Raw genomic sequence first — 21,558 nt, 5'->3', positions numbered from 1 at the left:
CCAATTCTGAATGGTCCCTCCTACAAATTCAAAATTCTGGTTCTGAGAATTCCAACAGTGCTCCAGCAGGAGCAGATCTCCGCAACTCTTGGATGATGGACACATCCCAGATACGCTGGCATCTCCCTGCTGTTACCAGATTTCTCTGGATCTCCCCTGGAAAACAAGAAAACGGAGATTTTTAGGAGTAAAGGGAAACAGTATACTCTTTCCCAGAAATCATAACAAGCAACGACCAAAGCTGAGGCGAAAAGAATAGTTCTCCAAAATGTATGAAGTGTGTGCATATCTGAACGCCATACCCCTTCTCAGCAAGACCCGGGATTTCCCAGAGTCCATTCATTCAGAGTTGAAATTTCTCTCAAGTTAAATATGGACGGGATCATTGGTCTGGGTTGATCCCGGTTCTATTCGTCAGCAGTGCAAGTGGGCACAAGAGAACCTGGCACAAGTGACAGTCCCGCAAAGTTGTTCAAGCTCCTGAATACTCCCCGTGCCACGCCTGTGCAGTGTTCCTGGAGCACTCTAAGATTCTCTGGGTTTGGGTAAGCTCAGGGGCACCCCCTGTGGACAGGATGCCAGGAAGTGTGGCTTCTGTTTCTGCAGAACGACGGGACGGAGCAGAGCGCAGGGTCTGCGGGAGCGAGGAGCGGTGGAGAAGCGCGGAGCCCGGGCGAACGAACGCTTTAAAGTCCGCGGGGCTGGAGAGACCCGGCTTGTCCGTGCGCGCCGGCGCTGCGGGAGCGGACGTGCCCGCAGCGTCTGAGCCCTACGCCCGCCTCGAGAGCCGCCGCGCGGGGGGCGGGCTCCCCGCGCGCCGGCTCCGGAGCCGCGGTCCCATTGGCCCGGGGGCACGCCCGTCTCCGAGTGAGGCTTCGAAAGTTTCGTTGAAGGTGGAGAAGTGCGCGCCCGCCCGGGAGCCGGGGCTGCGCCTCCAGGGCGAGGCTGCACGGCGGCGGCGGCGGGCGGGGGGCGCGCTGGCATCCGGACAGCGTTTGGTTTTCATTTTATTTTTTTTTAAATTGAGGCCGTGGAGGAGGGAATTGGAGTCGGCCCCACTGGCTGTGTGCTTTCGTCTCGATTTCTGCCCACGCTCGCACCATTCCTCCTGGTGAGGGAGGGACTCGCACCGCCACCCCGCGGACCGATAACTCGAGCCCCGTGCAGGCGGGGATGGTTGTGCGCGCCTGGCCGCTCCCTCCCAGGTCTCTTCGGCCCGAAGCTGGGGGGCGCAGAGGCTGAGCCGCGTCGCCTTTCGGGGATCCGCCGCCAGAAGGTTCGGGACCGCCGGCAGTAACGAGAGCCCTGGCCAAAGGTCGCGGCGTGCGCAGGCGGCGGGGCCCCGGCAGCCGACGCACGTTGGCTTCAGAGGGGATTCTGCAAAGAAAGCTTCCCTTCGCCCCTGAGCGACGCCCCAGGAGCCAGACGGAACGACAGCCCCTTCTAGCCCCCTTTCCTCGCCGTGCCGCCCCCCGGGACCCTCCCGAAGTGCCCCCGTCCAGGGCTCTGGCCCTGGCCACCCGCTGAAGAAGCCGCAGCCACCGGGGGATTGGGAGATTTCACACTTCATGGGCCGGCCGAGGGGGCGCCGGGCGCCGGGCGAGGGGGCTACCTAGAGCTTGGTTAGGGGCGGCCGAGCGCCGGGCGAGGCACTGCGGAGGGACCAGCGAAGGGTGGCGGAGAGACCTGATAGGGGCGACCGAGAGCCCGGCGAGGAGCGGTCAACAGCCCGGGGAACGCGCCCTCGGGGCGGACAGCGCGACGGTCCTCTCCGAGGCGATGCCCGGGCGGCTGCGGGCAGCCGGCCGCCCGAGGTCCTAGGTGGGCATGGACCTGGCGCCCCAGTCCTAGGGACCCTCGAACTTCGCCGCTCTCCTTGGACTCGCCGGACCAACGCAATGGCCTCGGAAGTAGTGTGCGGGCTCATCTTCAGGCTGCTGCTCCCCATCTGCCTGGCAGTAGGTGAGTGTGGTCCTCTAGCTGAAGTTACTTGAGGGGCGGGGGGGGGGGGGGGATGAAGGGGACTCCTGGGGAGGGGGCCAGGCTAAGGAGCAAACGAAGTTCAGGGCTCAGGGACTGGGGAAGTCAGCGCCAAGGTCCCGGTGCCGGCGGAGTCAGACGCTTGCTGCTGTGTGGAGTGCCATAGCAGGGGACTCTCTTCCCGCGCTGGGGCGCAAGATCGGGGTCTCGCTTAGTGATGTGTAGGGTCCTGGCGGCCAGGTTCCGCATGTGTTGGAGACTGTGCTGAATTTGGTTACACGTGGAATTTGTTTCCTGGAGTATTGCCTTGTGCATAAAGGATTCAAATTTAGCTGGAAGGCGTTGTAAACCGTCTTCCCAGATACAGTGCAGGATCCTACCAGGGTCCCCTCAGCCCCCTGTCCCCAGACGCACAGCACATGGTGCATGCAGAAGGTATGGAGGCCATCTCGCCCCCACTCTATAGCCCAACAACAGTGACGGAAGAAGTGAAGGAGTCCGGTCGTTCTGAAAAGAAAAGGAGGAGGAAGGTATAGGGAAACAATGTCCTGAGCTTGCTTACTTTCTTTTATTCCACCAAAGTCCCTCTAACAAAAGCGCTGGATGCCGGGGTCCTATGGAGGACCAAGTCCCAGTTCCGCCCTCCAGACACCCACCCTAACAGATCTTTAAAGGGTCAGAGAGCCGGACTGGGGCTCCCTGGGACCGGGGAGGGTTAAGGGAAGGCCAGAAGTGAGCCTCTTCCACTCCCAGTAAAGGATCTCACTATTTCTACAGGGCCTGCTGGGTATTAAAAGCAACTGGGTGTCAGGTCTAAAGACTGGCAGCCTGCTTGGAGAGTTTCTGCATTTCTCCTCTAATAGAAGGTGCCTGTTTTGCTGAATCCCACTTCTAGGAATGACTGACAGCATCGAACTTTTCACTTCCCCCACCAGAGCTAGAAAACAGAGCACCTTTTACCAAGTAGCAGTTGCATTTACAAAGAAAACGTGGCCTTCGGAGAAAAGACCAGCTTTTTGCAGATTGCTAGAGGTTGAGGACTCAAGATCACACCTGTGCTGAGGGTTTTATTTGTGTGAGCAATCGACAGGGGGGCTCTAGAGTGTTTCGAGGGGGTCAATCCCAGCTACCTGGGAGGATTTTGTAGTGCCAGAAACTCCACGGAAAAACCAAAGAAAGCTTTCAGGTGGAAATAGTCTGCAGCAGAGATGCAAAATCCTTGAGCAGCTGGAGGGGTCTGCATGCGTGTGCTCGCCTGCCTTGGCCATTTATTTGAGTTTCAAGGCAGGACCATTTTTCAGGGATCTTGGTCCTTAATAACCAATAACCAAGCATGGAGAGGAGGAGCCCAGCATCCACGAAGTTGATGTGGACCTCTCTCCACCAGTTTGCTTAGGTTTGAAAAGGGAAAAGACTTTGGGAGAGTGATTTTGGGGAAAACGGCACCAGGCTACGTCTGGTGCCTTACATACATATAGGCTCTGGGCATCTTCTGTGTATCTGTAGCGCCTGGCACCGTGCCTGGCACGTTTACTGTTTGCCTAGTGGAAGCCAGTGCCTGAGTTAAACAAGGGGCTTTCAGTATGAGGGTTGATTTGTGGTTGTCCTTGCAGACTGGGCAGGAGGCCTGGGGAGTGGTCAGAGGGTCAAAAGGCAGGCTCTTCCTCTCTCCACAGCTCATACCCCCCCCCCCACTTCTTCCCGCACCCCAGCTTCTTTCCCTCTCAGCCTCTCCTCAGGGTAGCAGCTCCTCCTGGAGTTCTGCAGGTGGTTACCTGCCGCCAGCTCAGGCCACTCTTGCCTGAGTGATGTGACAGCAGGGATTATCCGCCCTTTGCCACCCACCTCGCTCTGGGCTTCGGCCCTTGCAGAACCTAGCTCGCCAGCCCGGAATGTTCCGCGGCTGCTGGGGCCGTGTCCTTTCGATAATCCGGGGGTCTACACCGCAAAGCCCATCAGTGAGACTGTTGAGCTCCGCCCTGCAGAGGGAAAAGGGCGCGCGGCACGCCCACCTCCCGCGCCCTGAGGCTCGAGCCGGCAACTCCAGAGCTGCGCGGAGGCTCCCGGGGTGCAGGGCAGAGCGGGGAGCGCTGCCCGCCGGCCCGGTCCGGCAGGACCCCCGCCCTCCGGCTTGTTCCTCTGCGCCGCGTGGGCCCCGCTCAGCGGCCGGCTCGCGGGACCGGACCTTCCTGGAAGGAGAGCTGCTGCTTCCAGGAACTCAGACGCTAACCCCGGCCCACCCGCCACCCCCGCCCCAAGGCCTGCTCCCCTAGCTCCCGGGAAAGCCGGCTTGGCCCTGTGACCCCCGGCCACCTTCCCTTTCCCGCTCTCGTTTCTGAATTACCGTGGGTCTTCTGGGCTAACCGAAGGGAGGCTAGCCTGTGCGCCTGTGGGAGCGGGAGGGGGGCGGTGGAGGCCCCCAGCTGGGTCTGAGCCTGTTGCCTACCCCACCCTCGTGGAAAGTCCGCCTAAGGGAAGGTGAAGGAGGTACCAGGACCTGGGACCTCGCCCCCGCCTGCAAGAGAGCAAGAGCCCCTTGGGAAGACCTGAGGGCCTATTCCCTGAGGACCCCCTCACCCCTTGGTTTAAGAAAGACAACCACTTCCAGCCGACAGATGCCTTCTAATCATTGCACTTGCAGGGACAAAAGGGGGCTGGGTAGGTGTCACCTGATTTGGGCATTCAATTCTAAACAAGAAGTGGATCTTTTCAAGGTTATTGGAGGGTTTTCAGGTCTGCTTGCTCCCAAGGTGCTACTAAATCAAATATTCAGGTTTCCCTAATATCCTGGTCACGGAGAGCGCAATGATCTGTTTGCCATTAGAATCGATTTTTGCATTTTAGACATCTATTTTTGTATCTGGACAAGGCAGCCTTCAAAGCCAGACCTTTGCAGAAGCTTGTGTATTTTTTTTTTTTTTTAATTCTCTAACATTGATGTTGAACTTTTTCTGCACGGATATGCTGTAGCCTTGGGCCTAATGATAGATGCTAAAATTAAGTGCCATTGTGTTTAAACTGATGCTTGAGGTTTTTCTTTTTTTCCTATAGAAAGAAGTTTACAGAGAAATGGTAAGTGATATCAGACCTCTTTTATGTAGGTCTTGTGTGGCTCTTGAGTGTTAAGAGCAAAACAAAAACTATAGTTTAATATGAAATAATATAAATGTTGCTTACCTTCAAAATGAACATCCAGTGATAGACTTTCCCACATCGATAGAAACTGAAAATTTTAAAGATCTCCACAATTACTTATCATTACTTGAGTGGCCATTCTGATTTTTTCTTAAAAATAATAAGTGAAAGGGGTGCCTGGCCCAGCTCATGATCTCACCGGTCAGTGAGTTCCAGCCGCACATCATTGGGCTCTGTGCTGACAGCTCAGAGTGTGGAGCCTGCTTCAAATTCTGTAAATCCCTCTCTCTCTGCCTCTTCCCCACTCTCTCTCTCTCTCTCTCTCTCTCTCTCTCTCTTTCTCTCTCTCTCTGTCCCTCAAAAATGAATAAACGTTAAAAAATTAAATAATACATGGAAGAAAAAAACAGACAAAACCTTCCGTAATAGTATGAAATCGTTAATAATTATAATAATATCTGGTCATTGTTGAGTACTTTAGACATATTTTTATACTTCTTTTAACATGATTGTACTGTCCCACCCATCTTAAAGTGTATGATTTGAGTCTATTCCTGGGTCAGATCTGGATTTGTACATTTTAATTCACATGCATCTGACCCATTCATTCCAATTTGCCTAGTGTTGCTTGGAGTTTCCTAATGTCTTGCCTAGAAGAGCCAACTTAACCATTGTCAGGGCAGTGGTCCAGGTGCCGCAAGGCCACAGTGGCCTCATACCTTGTGCTTCCCCTAAGTGAAGTGACTGGAGCTTAGGAAAGAACAGAGCAGAACAGCAGACAAAAAGAATCAACCACCCAACTAGTGCTCTGAGAAAAAAAAATCACACTTGGGTAATTGTGCAAATCCCGGAATAATTTCTGAAATTCCCTTTAGAGATAGTTGGATTAACATTAGAGCAAAAACATGGAGTCACTCTTGAAATATGTGTGGGTAGGGCTATCTAAATACAATTTTTTTTCTCCACGGCATCATATGTTTCTCCCTGTGTGGTACGTGCCATGTGGGAAGTCACACACACACCCCAAGAATTCTAGATGATGCCTGGTCAGAGGTCTCCGCTTTGTGCTGCTGTAGCTCTTGGTGGTAGGAGGTTTCAGCTGCTGAAGGATGCATTCACAGTGTTGAAAGTTACTTTCTTTTCCCGTTTCACCTTCTCAGCCTTATCTAGGTAGATAGTATTTATTACTTTCAGAAAGGAGAAAAGTTAATCGTGGAAAGGGTTGGAAATACATAGTTTAATTCTAAAATAAAATATTTTGTAAGCACAAGCGGACATGGTCATTTTGTTACCGGAATCGTGGAAGCTGGAACTGTGTGTCCAGCCTGTGGTTTACCAGTGTGTCTGTTGCCTTACAGGCAATATATGCTTGTTCATAGAGATAAGCAGGATGCTTCGGACTTCACCTTTGGGGGCAGAGGTGTTGTGACTTGGCAATTTCAGAGATCTCTGTTCACGTCCCAGCTCTGCCCTTTACCATATGATCGTAGAGTTGTTTTTTCCTTGTTTCTCTTCCTGCAAAAGGGAGTTATTAATGCCTCCTTCCTTGGGTAGTTGTGAGATTGTGGGCACTGCACACCTTGTGTAATGTCTGGCACTCTGCAGGGGCTCAACATGGGAGGTATTATTATTGCATTTATGTAGATGAGCAGAAGAGCAGTGATGCTTGAGGAACGGCTCAGTAGCAATTAAAACTACCAGCTAGTGACCTGGGTCATAAGGATACTGATAAGAGTAGGTAGGATTCATAAGAAAGCAAGTCTGTACCTTCCTACAGCCAAATTACTCCATTGACAGTTGATGTGTGTGTTGTGGGAGAATTTTTAATTATCAGGAGTTTTCACACCAGTTTTACTCATCATACTCATGGACAATTGTGTTCTTCTGGTTAAATATGTTCTCCTTAGAATTGTGCTGACAGTGCTTATTGTTGCCTTTCTGATGCTACACCATTATTTTCATCATCTTTCTTGAATATGATTTCATTTATTTATTTTTATATGGGCATCTTCCTTTTAGACCCTCTGCTACTTTAATCGTATATGAAGTTGCACAGTAACAGTATATACTGTTATAACTTTTCTATTCGGGAGAACTTAGAAGAGTGTAGGCACACCTGGATATTTAAGAGCAGTTGATTAAGAACTATATGATGATACAATGTATATAATGTAAAATATTAAATTTTGTAACATTTTTAGATTTAGACAATTGTTTTTGAGGATACGGAATCAGGTATACAAAATAAAACAAGTGTTCCATTGAATGGAGGCTAAACGCAAAGCTGTATCGGGAAACACTTCCAAGTATTTGGCTGTAAGAGATAAGCGTATATGAGGCTTATCGCATTCACCAGACCCTCCACTTGGGCCTTTCAGACCCATCAGGACATGGCAGGATCAAGGATGATACCTACTAAGTATCTGTGGAGAGAGCACATCAGACCTTTTTAACAATTTCATAATTGTGAACTATCCCATAATTATCTAACAGGCATGGAACATTTAGCTAAATCACTTTTAAAACTTGAGTATAATATAAACTTTTGCATATTTTTCTATATATTGGTAGATTTTTAAAACCTATAATAGTAATTTAAAATGTGGTTCAAGTTTCCTGCAGAATATACATTTTTTTTTGTTTGTGTGACGTTTTCTGATTGCTATTTTTGAATTCTCCATTCAAAATGTACTGGTAAGCACAGTTCTGCATTCAGCTAGGATATTGTGGATGGACATATTTAAACTTTTTGCTATGTGAGTTTCAAATACTTGATATATTTTATTAAAAAAATAGTGGATCTGCTCTGTCTGTGTGGTTAGTTCTGGCTTCCTGTGGCAATTCCACTAGCCCTCTGGGGGTGAAGGTGTTGCTGAGACTTTATCTAGTCTCTCTTTTTATTTTTATTTTATGTTTATTTGCCAGTTTTATTGAGAAATAACTGACCCACATCCCTGTGTAAATATAAGGCGCGTAGCATGAAGGTGTGATTTACATACATGGTAAAATGATCCCCACAGTAGGTTCAACTAACATCCACCTTCTGAATAGATACCGTACAAAGAGAAGAAAGGAGAAAAGAAGAAAGGAGAAAGATTCTTGTGATGAGAACTCTTAGGATTTCTTCTCTTAACAACTTTGCTGTGCTCACACAGCAGGGATAGCTGTAGGCATCATGTTGTCCATTACATCCTTAGTACTTGTACATCTTATTATTGAAAGGTTGTATCTTTTGGCCAACTTCCTCCAGTTCCCCTACCTCTCTCACTCTCCACATTTTTTAAAAAAGATTTCACACATAAATGAAACGATACAGTGTTTGTTTTGTGTTTCTCTGTCTGACTTACTTCACTTAGCATAATGCCCTCGAGGTCCATCCATAATGTTGCAAGTAGTATGATTTCCTCATTTTTGATGGCTGAATAGTATTCCATTGGGGTGTGTGTGTGTGTGTGTGTGTGTGTGTGTGTGTGTGTGTTTCCATATCCATTCACGGACACTGAGGTGGTTTCCGTGTCTTGGCTGTTGTAAATAAAGCTGCTGTAAACATGGGAATGCAGATACCTTTCTGAGTTAGTGTTTTCATTATCATTGGATATATTCCCAGAAGTGGAATTGCTGGATGATATAGTAGTTCTACTTTTCATTTTTTTGAGGACCCTTCATGCTGTTTTCCAGAGTGGCCGCACCATTTTACAATCCCACCAGCAGTCACAAGGTTCTCTTGTCTTCACATCCACACCACTATTTGTTAGCTCTTATCTTCTTGTTGATGGGATGATATTTCACTGTAGTTTTAATTTGTACTTCCCTAATGATTAGTGATGTTGAGCATCTTTTCATGTGCCTGTTGGCCTCTTGTATATCCTTTTTAGAAAGATGTCTATCCGGGTATTTGCCCATTTTTTATTATTATTATTATTATTTTTTTTTGGCTTTTGCTATTGAATTGCAGGGGTTCTTTATCAGATATGTGGTTTGCAAATATTTTTCCCATTGCATAGGCTGTCATTTCACTTTTTTGTTTTGTTTTCTGTGCAGAAGCTTTTTAGTTTGATGTAGTCCCACATGTTTATTTTTTATTTTATTCTTCATGCTTTTGGTGTCATATCCAAAAATTCATTACCAAGTCTCATGTGAAGGAGCTCTGTTCGGATGTTTTCTCCTAGAAGTTTTGCGGCTTCAGGTCTTGCTTTTTAGTCTTTAGTCATTTTGAGTTAATTTCCTTGAGTGGTATAAAATATGGGTTCAGTTTCATTCTTTAATATGTGGCTGTCCAGTTTTTCTATAGAACCATTTGTTGAAGGGACTGTATTTTCTCCATTGAGTATTCTTGGCTCCCTTATCAAATATTAGTTGACTCTATGGGTGTGGGATTATATTTGGGCTCTTGATTCTGTTCCATTCATCTATTTGTCTGTTTTTATGTCAATACAATGCTGTTTTGATGACTAGAGCTTTATAGTATAATTTGAAATCAGGAAGGGTGATGCCTCCTGCTTTGTTCTTCTTTCTCAGGATTTCTTTGGCTAGTCAGGGTCTTTTGTGGTTCTATATAAACTTTAGGAGTGTTTTATCTACTTCTGTTAAAAATGCCATTCGAATCTTGATAAGGATTGCATTGAATCTATAGATGGCTTTGGTGGTATTGCCATTTTAACAGTATTAAGCCTTCCAGTCCAGGGATATGGGATACCATTCCATTTATTTATATCTTCTTTGATTTCTTTCATCAATATCTTACAGTTTTCAGCATAGAAATCTTTCACCTCCTTAGTACTTTATTGTTAAATTTCTTCCTAAGTATTTTATTGTTTTTGATGCCATTGGAAATGGAATCTGTTTCTTTATTTCTTTTTTGAAAACTTCATCATTCGTGCATTAACTACTCTCTTAAGGAGTTATTTATCCTGTTACCCAAACTCAGGTGGATTCTCCCTTAAGTATTTTTTCCCAACTCTGAACTCTCCAGTTCACTCCCCCCGATCCTCCCTGCCTTTTCACTTGGTTTGGTCAACACCAGGCTTCTTATCTTCCCCCTACAGCCATCTCTGGTGAGCTCAGTGCAAGCTTCCCCTCCTCTCCTTGACCTGCACATTTACAAAGGCTGTTCGTGCCATTGACCCTCAGGTGCAGGTGCTTTACAAATCAAGTATCTCATTCACAGATGCTCTTCTAGGTTTGTCTTTGCTCTTTCACCTCAGTCAACAGAAGGGTTGCCTTGGGTTCACATCCCGTGTGTTCTGCAGTGCTGGAGAACCTCCAGTCGCCATCTTGGCCTCTTGGCCTCATTCAGTCCTTGCCATGTGCTGAGCCAGGTGTGACTTCCCCCTTTTCAAAGCCCTCCAGAATTGATTCTGTAGTATTTGGGGCTTTTGTCAGCATCACTGACATTCCAGCCTCACCCAAGTCAAATCAGGCAAACCAGCGTTGCCATTCTACCTTCCATACCGTACGGGCTTGGTCATCAGCCCAGGAAGTTTGTATTCCTCTCCTGGGAGCAAGCAGATTCTTTTCTCCAGTTGATAGATGACCCTTTCAGCAAGTTTAAAGCAAATACAATTCAATTCTTCCCAAGTCCTTTTTTACCTATAGGTTTCCCAGGGTAGTGAGGCTTACATAAGATAAACTTTATATCTCTCACATGATAGTCAAGATGTAGGTGATCCAAAGCTGGTATATTAACTATTCTCTGTGATGTTGCCAGGGGAAGCCACCATTGCTCTGCTACGTTGCAGGCGTTGCATTCATCCCTGTGGTTCAAGATAGCCTGTTCCCATGTTAACGTCAAGCTGAGGGATGGAAGTAAACAGAGAAGGGACACTTTCTCACCCTCTAAGGACACAACCTGGAAGTTGCATGAATCACTTATGTTCTCGTCCTGTTAGCTTGAGTTTAATAATATCATTTACCTACCTAACTGCAGGGAAATCTGGGAAATCCGTCTTTATTTTGGCTGGTAATGAGTTCAACTAAAAATGGGGGAGGATGGTTCTGTTACAGTGATAGACAAAGAGAGAATGAATATCAGCATACAAATATAAGTCTATGCCTCCTGTAGGTGAAGGTAATTTAATGTGCTTTGCAGATGCTGATTTTCTTACCAACTGTCTCCACTTTGCTTCCAGGCCTATAACTAGACTCAGGTACCAGCAGGCTTCTAAAGGTAAGGTACAAAGTGTGATACATGAGAATCCAAAAGAACTGAGTTTTCTAATTTATAGAGATGGAAATTTGAGGAAGATGTGTAGGAATGGGTGTTAAGGGTATGGGATAATATAAAGAAGAAACATAAGGTTGGACCTGGCCAAATTTATTGATGTGGAACCACTAAGAAGAAATTCTGGATTCACTGTTGTTACTCTAGAAAGGGCTATGATTGGTTGGTTGGTTGGTTGGTTGGTTGGCTGGAGCATGGACAAAAAGGTGACCTACACTAAAAGAAGTTGTAATGCCAGATCTGTTTTAGTAAACTATAGAGGAAGAGATCCAAAGGCTTAGGGAGATTGGAGCGATAGAGTGAATTTACCATGGAAGACCAGCGCACCCACCTGGTCCAGAGGACACGTTTCTCCACAACCGAGAAATAAAGTTGTGAGGAGACCCTCAAAATTCTTGAAGAACTCTGTGGTTGCTCTTCTCTATAGTACAATACAGTGGAAACTGCTGCCACTAACTGGGGATCTTTAGATACCGTGGGGATATTTGGGTTCCAGGCACCAAGTGGCCCACTTGATTGCCAAAGCCAAGATGGGTGTGGTTATCGTAATGGACAGTGGAGTCAAAGCAGTAATCAGAGTAGTCTGACTTGAGGAGACCTTGGCCTTTGGCTCACCGTTCATGGTGTTCCTAGAAGTTGAATTCTGACTTGGTCTGTATACATAGGAAGAGATCTAGGTGAAGTGAACTTAAGTCTGACTTGAATCACCAACCCAGAGTCTTGGCCCCTCAATCAGTTGCCAGGCTTGAGCTAGTTCACAGACTCAGAACCTGAGTGAAGGGCTTGTGAGGAACAGAATTATCTTTGCTTAGAAATGGCTCAAAGGGCTCTCTGTCAACTAGAACAAAGACTCTACTTGCTACCAGGACAAGAATACAGACTTTCTGGGCTGATGGCCAAGCTCCGTATTGGAGGTGGAATGACAACACTGGTTCGCCTGATTTCACTGAGGTGAGGCTGGAATGTGCTGTGCTGAGAAAAGCCCTAAGTACTCTGCTCTCAGGGTAGCAGGCTAGGTCCCCTTGATGAAGGACCCTCTACACTACCAACTACACTTGCATTTCGCTTTTCCCATTGTATTTCTTTGGGTAGCAAGCGTCTTTATTTAAAGTGTAAATATTTGTGGAAAGATAAGATGACTATTTTGTCATCCACATGTTAGTATAAGTTAGTTCAAATAGCTTATTTTCCCTTTTTCACTTTGTGATGGAATGGACACTTTAACTGAATGGGGAGGCGTAGTTGTTAAATAGTGGGTGTAGGTATGGTCTAGATTCCAGAGATCTTTTTTTCAAGGAGCCATAATACCATGGGTCACTTAGGGCTTACCGAAGTATGCCAATAACAAACGGAGCACATTTTTCCTAGGTCTAGCCCTATGCACAAGAGACAGGACACAAAAAATCCTTCCTCTCCTCTCTTTATTTGTATTACATGGTTTCAGACATCCAAGGAGAACCTGTTGTGATTAAGTACAGCCCTAAAGTCTCGTTGTTTAGGTACAGATCTTGGCCTGTTGTACAGGCTGTGTGACCTTAATCAAGTTGTTTAACCTCTCTGTTCTTCAATTATTTCATCCATAAAATGAGTTGATAATAATAGTACTTAGCTCAGAGGATTGTTGCAAGGCTTAGATGATAGTGCTCATAAAGTGCTTGATGCAGTGCCTGCCACATAGTAAATATTCAATAAATATTAGATCTGATGATTAGTTCCAGACTCAGAAATTAGGCATTTCTATTAGCCAAAGGCTGATTTGAGGACCTGCTCATCAGGAACAACAAACTTTCAAATGGGCAGATGCTTTGGGGTTCTAATCAACTTCCAGGGGAGCTTTGGAATGAGACCTGTTGTAAATTGAAAACTGCCTTCTTGGGGCACCTGGGTGGCTCAGTCGGTTAAGCATCCGACTTTGGCTCAGGTCATGATCTGCTCTTTGTGGGTTCAGGTCCCGCGTCGGGCTCTGTGCTGACAGCTTGGAGCCTGGAGCCTGCTTCGGATTCTGCGTCTCCCTCTCTCTCTCTGCCCCTCCCATGCTCACACTCTGCCTCTCAAAAATAAATAAACAAAAGAAAAAAGAAAACTGTCTGTCTGGACCCCCTTCTGCCCCCATCATCTATGCTGGAAGCCTCTGCACCACTGTTTATTGCTACCGCTGGAACAATGTGACATTCGTGTCTTTCCTCTAATTCCCCTTCCCAGGCAGAGTGAGTTGTTCCCTCTGTGTTCACCTGGCACTTGGTTCATATCATCACAGAGTTTTGTACTTCGTTATATGATTGCTGTCTTCCCTCCCATGTGTCTGCAAGTTCAGGGACCTTATGTAATCCTTCTAGATATCCTCAGCACTCACTTACTGCCTAACAAGTAGTAGATACTTAAAAATATATATCTTATTTGAATTATAGGTTTCTTTGTCCTGTCATTATACTTCAGCTGCCTAGCAAAGGCTATAACATCCCGTGAATACTGAAGCAATATTTGCCAATTGAATAAATAAGGAATTCATAGGCTAAACATTTTTCTCTTGAAGGTCTCAGAAGTTAGAAAATCCAGTTAGGTCTAGCATCTCATAGCTATTGGTTTCTACGTATTTGACGAGAACATTCCTAACAGTCTAATTTATACGTGCCACAGCTTTTAAACTGTGAATTCTATCAACATGTGGATGAATAAATGGTACTTGCTCTGCAGTGAAGAGGGAAGGAAAAACACGTTGACGGTGGTAAAGCTTGACCGGAATGTCATCCTTGAAGTGCATATTATTTTTGAAAATGTTTTCAGCTCTCTTGGAACCACACAAATCGATCTGTTTTCTGTTGTGGCCAAATCCACTAGGTCAGCAGTTCTGGCCACAGGTGCAGGAAGGAGGAAGAGTGTAGAACCTTAACAAGCTGGTAATTTTGAAGCAGAGCTCCATGGACATGAATTATAGATCTGTGCAGCTTTGAGTGGTTCCTGCTCCTGCCATTTTCTTTGTTCCTTCTGTGTTCCCCAGACTGTACCTGCCTGCAGCATTCGCTCTGGCATCCCCTCAGGAACACGTGCCCCTGCTGGAGAATCTAGGCTGCGAGTATTCTGGAAAGGGCCCTGGTCTGAAAGCCTAACGACCAAGTCTCAACCCTATTAATAAAGAGGTTTGGGACTTTGCCAAGTCACAGAAACTCTCTATTCCTCAATTACATCATCTAGCATATGAGGTGTTCAAGAATGAGAAATATTTTCATAGATTCTCAGAGTAATATTTGTGCACATAATTCTTCTCATTATTAGAAGATATGACTGTAAAGCATTGCTTTTTAACTGGCACGGCAGAATTTTTACATCTAACTTGTTCTCGGCTCTTAATAACCATCGTACATAAATCATTTCACACTTTGACCTCAAAGAACTATTAGGAAAGGAAAGGGAAATAATTTTGTATCACTTTAGGTACTTGAGGGTTTTTCACAACGGTTGGTATGAAGGAGAGTTTAGGTTTTGTAATCCTAACATTTCAGTGACTCTCCCTTACTTGCCCTCGACACAGAATCACGCACACATCATCATTGGTGATGGTAATAACAAGAACCACAAAATGTGCGGTCAGATCTGGTTTAGAATTGGCCGTGTGTAGCTTTGTGTAACAAAGGAATTTTACCACCCATCACTTATGGTCAGACATGTGCCTATAAGGAAAACCAAAATACACAGTTATTAATGGAAGCTAAACGAAACTGTAAAGGCATAGAATTATGGAAACAAAATTTGAATCAGGAAAAGATGTTGAGCAAAATAACAAATTTATCACAAAACGTAGCATTTCAGTGACATTGTAGACCTTACGAGATTTTAGCTGGATGGTTCTATTATCCAACAAAGGACACAGGAGAGGCACAAAACTACAGGTGTGTGTGTAGGTAAGAGTCCAAGCCTGGTGTGGGGAACTGGGGGCTCCCCCATTCTGGCGTTGCTTTCTCTTGGCTTCAGGGATAGCTGTGGGGGTGTGAGCTTCCTGTGGTTCAAAGCCTCTACCCACTCCTCCTCTTTTCAGTCTTTTTTAAATTTAAGGTTTTAAAAGCCTTTTAATTTTGCCCAGCCAGGCAAATCCTGACTCTTGTTGGCCTTGGGGCCTGAAGTCACTGCAGCTGATAAGCACTGAGGCATTTCCAGCTAGAGCCAGGCTTGATATTCCCCTGCCAGACTGAATTGCTGTAGCACACAGCCTCTGGTGGGTCATCTTCAGGCAGGAGAGAGGGTGAAAGGTCAGATTACAAGGCAATGGGAAGAGAGATAGTCATAAAATGGGGTTTGTTTCTGGGGAGCCAGTATTTTCCGGAAACCTCCAGCTCCCTAGACTTTATCGTTAACAACCACAAACCTCTAACAATAATTTCCAAAGCATCATCATTCTTGCTGCCGCATTGCCTTACATGCTGTATTCTGTACATGCTGTACATGCTGCCGCATGCTGTATTCTGACCCACGGTGGCATGGTCTAACAACCCCTACCTCATTTCACACTTTGGGCTACGTTCAAACATGGAAACCACTCTTGGCATGCACAGTCTCCTACCGTAGAGGTTAATTAAAAGGGATGTGATATAGGCCCCAAAGGCGTTTGTTGAATTGGATATCAAAATATTTTGAGCAATCATCTTTAGAGTCAGTGTTACCATCCAAAGGTATTATCTTATCCTTATGACATTGATCTGTTATCTGTTCCAATAGTCAGATTTGCATATCAGATCTGGTCCCTACATTTACATTTTAAATGTAGTGCTGGTCTGCCACAGAGAGAGCAGTGTGCTAGTCATATTCAGTTAAAGCATCTCTGCAGTACGAGCCCCGCTACAATCATATTTCATAAATTTGAATATGTATATAATGCAATTCTCTTAAAAAGAACATACTTAAAATTGTCATTTTAATAGTCCTTGGTAACTTTGTTTCCTTCATTATTTTTTATTATCTTCTGATTTCCACTAATTTTTTTTTTGGCCCTTCTCCTGTTATACATTTCCCAGAATGCACTCCAATAATACAGTAATCCAAGACTGTTTCATAATGTGCCCAGTCTCCCTATCTTAAAATAGCACTGGCTTTTGTTTATTCCAATGTCAAAGAAAACTCATGGTGGGTTTTTTTTTTTTTTGCTGATTCACCTCTATCACTTTTGACTTTATTGCTTTCTAGGTTTCTTTTTTGGCAAATGCCCAAGAGGAGTTTGACAGTTTCTTAAAATCTTATTTTTCAGTTCTCAGAATATTACCTTTTCGACTTTCCCACTGGTGTATTCCTGGCTCAATTAATGGCACTTCATTTCAATTCCCAATGAGAACATAAGGAAAGATTTTTTTTTTTTAAGTCACCCATATTCTTTTTTCTCCTTAAAAATTAAACAACATGGAGGGACACATATAAGAGAGGCTTAAGGGTGATCCGTGGTGTGGATAGCTCAGTGCTGACCCCAGGCTGCAGTCCTCTCTTGTTCCGTGTGTGTCCCCTACTATGTGCAGTAGCAGGGGGCTGGGCTCCTAGGGCTCCTGTTTCTGTGCGGGCAGTAAGCTGTTCTGTGTTCATTAAAGGCCTTTGTCATGGATATACTCATTGCTGTGTGTGTGTTTCAAGCAAAACTAATTAAACTGCAGTTTTTTCATGACTATGCCCATCATTGAGCACCACAGCTCGTCTTCTTGATATCGTTCCTCCGCGAGTCCAGAACAAACATGTTTTCTTTTGTTTTCACCATTTTCTCTCTAGAGTGTCCTAGATATCCGTGGCTACGTAAATACAAAGTATGGTCGTCTCTCAGCAAGTAGAGTTCTAAAGTTTAGAGACTCTCAGAGGTACAGGGTTTCCACTTAGAGCTACTCCGAGGCAAAAATGGAACATGCCCGAACAAGCTCCACACCTTCCCTCTGAGCTTTTCTGCCTCCAGTGGTAACTACTTCCTCACCTTCTCTTCTCTCCCTTCCTGCATGGGCTTCCAGGACTTTTCCAGCAAGGTGACAGGTGAGGGAAGAACACGGGCTTTGGGGTTAATCAGACAAGGTTTCAAACTTTTGCCTAACTGCTCATTAGTGGTAAGATGGAGACGAGTTGAAGTTGTATAGCTTCTCTGAGCCTCAGTTTCCCAGCCTGGAGAATAGCAGAAATCCCACGTATTTCAAAAATAATAGTAAGAAATAAAGGAAAGGATGTAAGTCAGGTGCCTCGTATGGTGCAGACACATGAAGGGCTAACCGAATTTTCTGGTTAACTTTTCTCTTCCTTTTTCTTCCTCGTGCCTGGGGTCTCTGTCTTCTGAACACTGTACCCTGACTGTGGCCTTGGCTCCTCGGCTTCAGAGCCTTGTGGATTGATAAGGCTTCAAGGGAATGTGGTTGCCTCCCAGGGGTACCTGGTGTCAACTAGACAAAAAGCTGTGGCCAAAAAGAGGGCAGTTCTGACGATAGGAATTCAGTGACTAATGAGGCTAAAAGAAGGCCATTTCTGTTTCCAACCGTGGTGATAAAGTGCGTTTTCTGTGGAGCTCATGGTGACTTAAATTCAGTTATAATTCTTTACAGTGGTCACTTAGTCAAATATGCAAAGGGTAGGAACTAAGGTGGACCCACCTTAAATGATGGTAGATGTGGGTGAAGGTTATCCAACAGTGATGTGTCTCAGGTTTGCTGTGTTAAGGAAGTGGTGATACAATATGCAATAAATAAAACTTAGTTCCAACTCATAAAATATCAGGGCCGTATAATACTTGAGTTGTATTTCTTGATTTTTTAATTGTTATTTCAGACACTAAACTTAATAGCCATGAAACGTGTTATGTTTTGAGTTTTGGATATCTTATTTTCCCTAATTGTAATTCTTGTGATACTGAAATTTAGTGAACATATTCCCACTTGGGGTTTAAATGCTAACAGGTAATTTCGTAAAAATCTGACTGGAGTTGAATAATTTCCTTTGCCTTTACAGCCTGGTTCTGATTGAGTCTGTTGGGTGTCGAATTAATCTTCCAAGAGTTTCTTTTTTTCTTTTTTTTTTTTTTTTAAGTTTGTTTACCTTGAGAGAAACAAGGGAGCAAGTGAGGGAGGGGCAGAGGGAGAGGATGAGAGAGAATCAATCCCAGCAGGCTCTGTGCTGTCAGCCCGATATGGGGTTCCATCTCATGAACCGTGAGATCGTGACCTGAGCAGAAATCAAGAGTCGGACACTTAACCAACTGAGCCACCCAGGCACCCCACAAGAGTATTTTTTAAAGGATTCCTTTAAGGATGGCTTATTTAAGTTGGATAGATTTAATAATTATAGTTTTCTGATTTAAACATTTGTTAGCAATTGTTGAAAAATGAATGATTTTATCATAGTTGTTAGGTGAGCCAAATATTGAGAATTCTGTAAGGGTATCAAAGACTATCATGTTTTGCACAATTTAAAAAAAAAGAGAAAGAAAAACTTCAAAGACATAATATAAATGTGATTCTCTGTGCTTAGCTATAATATAGAAATTAAAAGTTTTTGTAATAAGTAAAAGACATTAAGCAGAGTAAATGAATATTTGTCGGTGTTAAATTAATTATTTAATCTTAACATAATCTTATGTTGTGACGATATTTTAAATAAGATCAGGGTGTCAAGAATTTTAATAACATCAGAACTCCCGCTAAAAAGACATTTTCATTATGTGTCACGTGGATTTCTAGTATGTGGGGGCAGCCGGCTATGCTATTTTAACTCAGCTCCCAATACAGTCAGACTGAGTGAGTTATATGACATTTTAATGCAATTGGCCAAAGGTTGAAGCTACATTTGAATTTCTACTAGGTATCTTATGCAACCTTACTGAGAATTCCAAGTGGAGCTTGTAGGCACACAACAAGTGTAGAATTCTGTTAACTTCCAGGAAGAGATGTTAAGGGGTCATAAGCCTCCTCACAGATCTCCTGTGATGTATTAAAATCCATGGAAGCACACCTGTCAGAATGGCTAAAATCAACAACACAAGAAACAACAGGTTTTGGTGGGAATGCAAACTGGTGTAGCCACTGTGGAGAACAGTATGGAGGTGCCTCAAAAAGTTTAAAGAGAACTATCTTAGGATCTAGCAATCACACTAGTAGGTATTTACTCAAAGAATACAAGAATACTAATTGAAAAGGATACATGCACTTGTATGTTTATAACAGCATTATTCACAATAGCTAAGATATGGAAGCAGCCCAAGTGCCCATGGTTGGATAACGAAGACGTCATGCACGCACACACACACACACACACACACACACACACACACACACACACACTGGAATATTGCTCAACTATAAAAAAGAATGAAATCTTGCCATCTGCAATGATGTGGATGGAACTAGAGAGTTTTACGCTAAGCAAAATAAATCAGTCAGGGAAAGACAAGTTCCATATGATTTCGCTCATATGTGGAACTTAAGAAACAAACAAGGCACCTGGGTGACTCAGTCAATGAAGTGTCCAACTTTGGTTCAGGTCATGATCTCGTGGTTCGTGGGTTCGAGCCCTGTGTTGGGCTCTGTGCTGACAGCTCAGAGCACCTGGAGCCTGCTTCGGATTCTGTGTCTCCCTCCCTCTCTTCCCCTTCTCCGCTCACATTCTGTCTCTCTCTTTATTTCTCCCAAAAGTGTATAAATATTAAAATAAAAGAAACAAAGCAAATGAGCAAAGGGAAAAAAATAGAGACAACCCAAGAAACAGATTCTTAATTATAGAGAACAAACTGATGGTTACTAGAGGGGAGAGGAGATTCAAGGAGTGCACTTGTCTGATGAGCACCAGGTGATGTATGGAAGTGTTGAGTCACTATATTGTACACAGGAAACTAACATAACACTCTGTTAATTAGCTTGAATTACAATAAAAACTTATAAACAATCGATGGACTCACTAACTGCAGAGTTGTTCTGAATTTGTATGTCTACCAGATGTTAGCCAATTTGTCTATGTGAGAAAGTAACGAGCAAATAAATGAAGTTAAGCTTTGGATATTTTATCAGCATAGACAACAATAGTTAACTCAGAACTAATGCCTTAATTATTGCAACTCATTGACACAATTGGGGAATTCAAGCATCTTTGTAAAAATCTTACACATTTTCTTATATTCACAGGCATTAATCTGAGTGGTTCTAGAGTGGGTCACATCAAGGCAGGCCTTGATTCTGCTTAAAAAAATGAAGTGACTCATTTGTGCTTCTCACACTCTATGTCACCATTTTTCTATTTTCATCCTGCTGTCAGTTTCATCCTATGCCATAGAAAGTCACTACACAGAGTGAAATAGTCACCAGTTCAGGGACGGCTGAGCATCTGGTACAGAGCCAGCCCACCTTGGTCTGATCCCATCTCTGCAACATTGGATCTGTGTGACATGAGGCAAGCTACTGCGCTCTCTGCACCTCAGTTTTCCCACGTATAAAATGGGGAGAATTATAGGCCCGGTCTCACAGCGTCGTTCAGAGGATTAAATTTAGAAATGCCTGGCATGTTTTAAACCCCGCTATGTAAAATATCCAGCATGTATCCTATGCCTTTGCTGTGGAAAACTTGAAGCACCTGAAATATGAAAAATTATTTGGAATAGTTGATTGATTTATTCAATCTTTTAATAAAGTATAATTGACTGTTTTATGCGTGTGACCGTGTGAGAGGCTCCAGAACGAATGAGCTGAAGGAGAAACCAGCTGGTCCTAGGTCCCAGGTATTTTGCGTACGTCACTCCTTATTCATTCTTAGAACTCTCCAAAGCTGGCATTAAATCTTACTTTATAGGTGAAAACACTGTGTTTAGATAGTTCCGGTGATTTTCCCAGGGTCACAGAGCTACCACTTTGTGTTAAAGTAAAACAAAGATTCCAAAGACTCCAGATCTGTCGTGCTCCCTGACTGTTACTGAAGACACAGGCCAGGGTTTAGCTGCAGGCGGAAGGGGCTCATGGCAGTGTGCTCCCCTGGGTTTGGTAGACCAGCTGGACTCTAGACATTGTCCTGCCTCACTGACGCTCACTTTGTGATCCTGGCCAAGTCTGGTCTCGAACTCAGCTGATGGAATATGGAGTCCGGCCGTGTATCCCAACGCTAATGGCCTTGTGACTCGGTTGTTCCCAGAGGGGGTGGGGGGACCTACCCCAGCCATTTCAGGGTGACTTTGTGCCTCAGAGAGAATGATGCTCAGTAAATCATCCACTTCTCTTCCTCCCCCATGGGACCTTTTG

At 44.6% G+C, this 21,558-nt stretch overlaps 1 protein-coding gene across 6 annotated transcripts in view; it reads left to right on the top strand.

The window, feature by feature from the left end:
• Window positions 1–918: 918 nt before the first annotated feature.
• LOC125149105 (piezo-type mechanosensitive ion channel component 2) overlaps window positions 919–21,558 on the top strand; it is a 474,283-nt gene continuing 453,643 nt past the window's right edge. For all 6 annotated transcript variants that reach the window (XR_007145811.1, XM_047827748.1, XM_047827749.1 and 3 more), the window contains exon 1: window positions 919–1,962. Coding sequence is in view for 5 of the 6 variants with exons in the window: in XM_047827748.1 (XP_047683704.1) it covers window positions 1,899–1,962 (64 nt within the window). In the remaining variant the exon portion in view is untranslated. The remainder of the gene's footprint in view (window positions 1,963–21,558) is intronic.

Source organism: Prionailurus viverrinus, chromosome D3, assembly GCF_022837055.1.
Source record: "Prionailurus viverrinus isolate Anna chromosome D3, UM_Priviv_1.0, whole genome shotgun sequence".
Lineage (NCBI taxonomy): Eukaryota > Metazoa > Chordata > Mammalia > Carnivora > Felidae > Prionailurus > Prionailurus viverrinus.
Note: the sequence above shows the minus strand (reverse complement) of the source record. Positions and strands in the feature narration are given on the sequence as shown.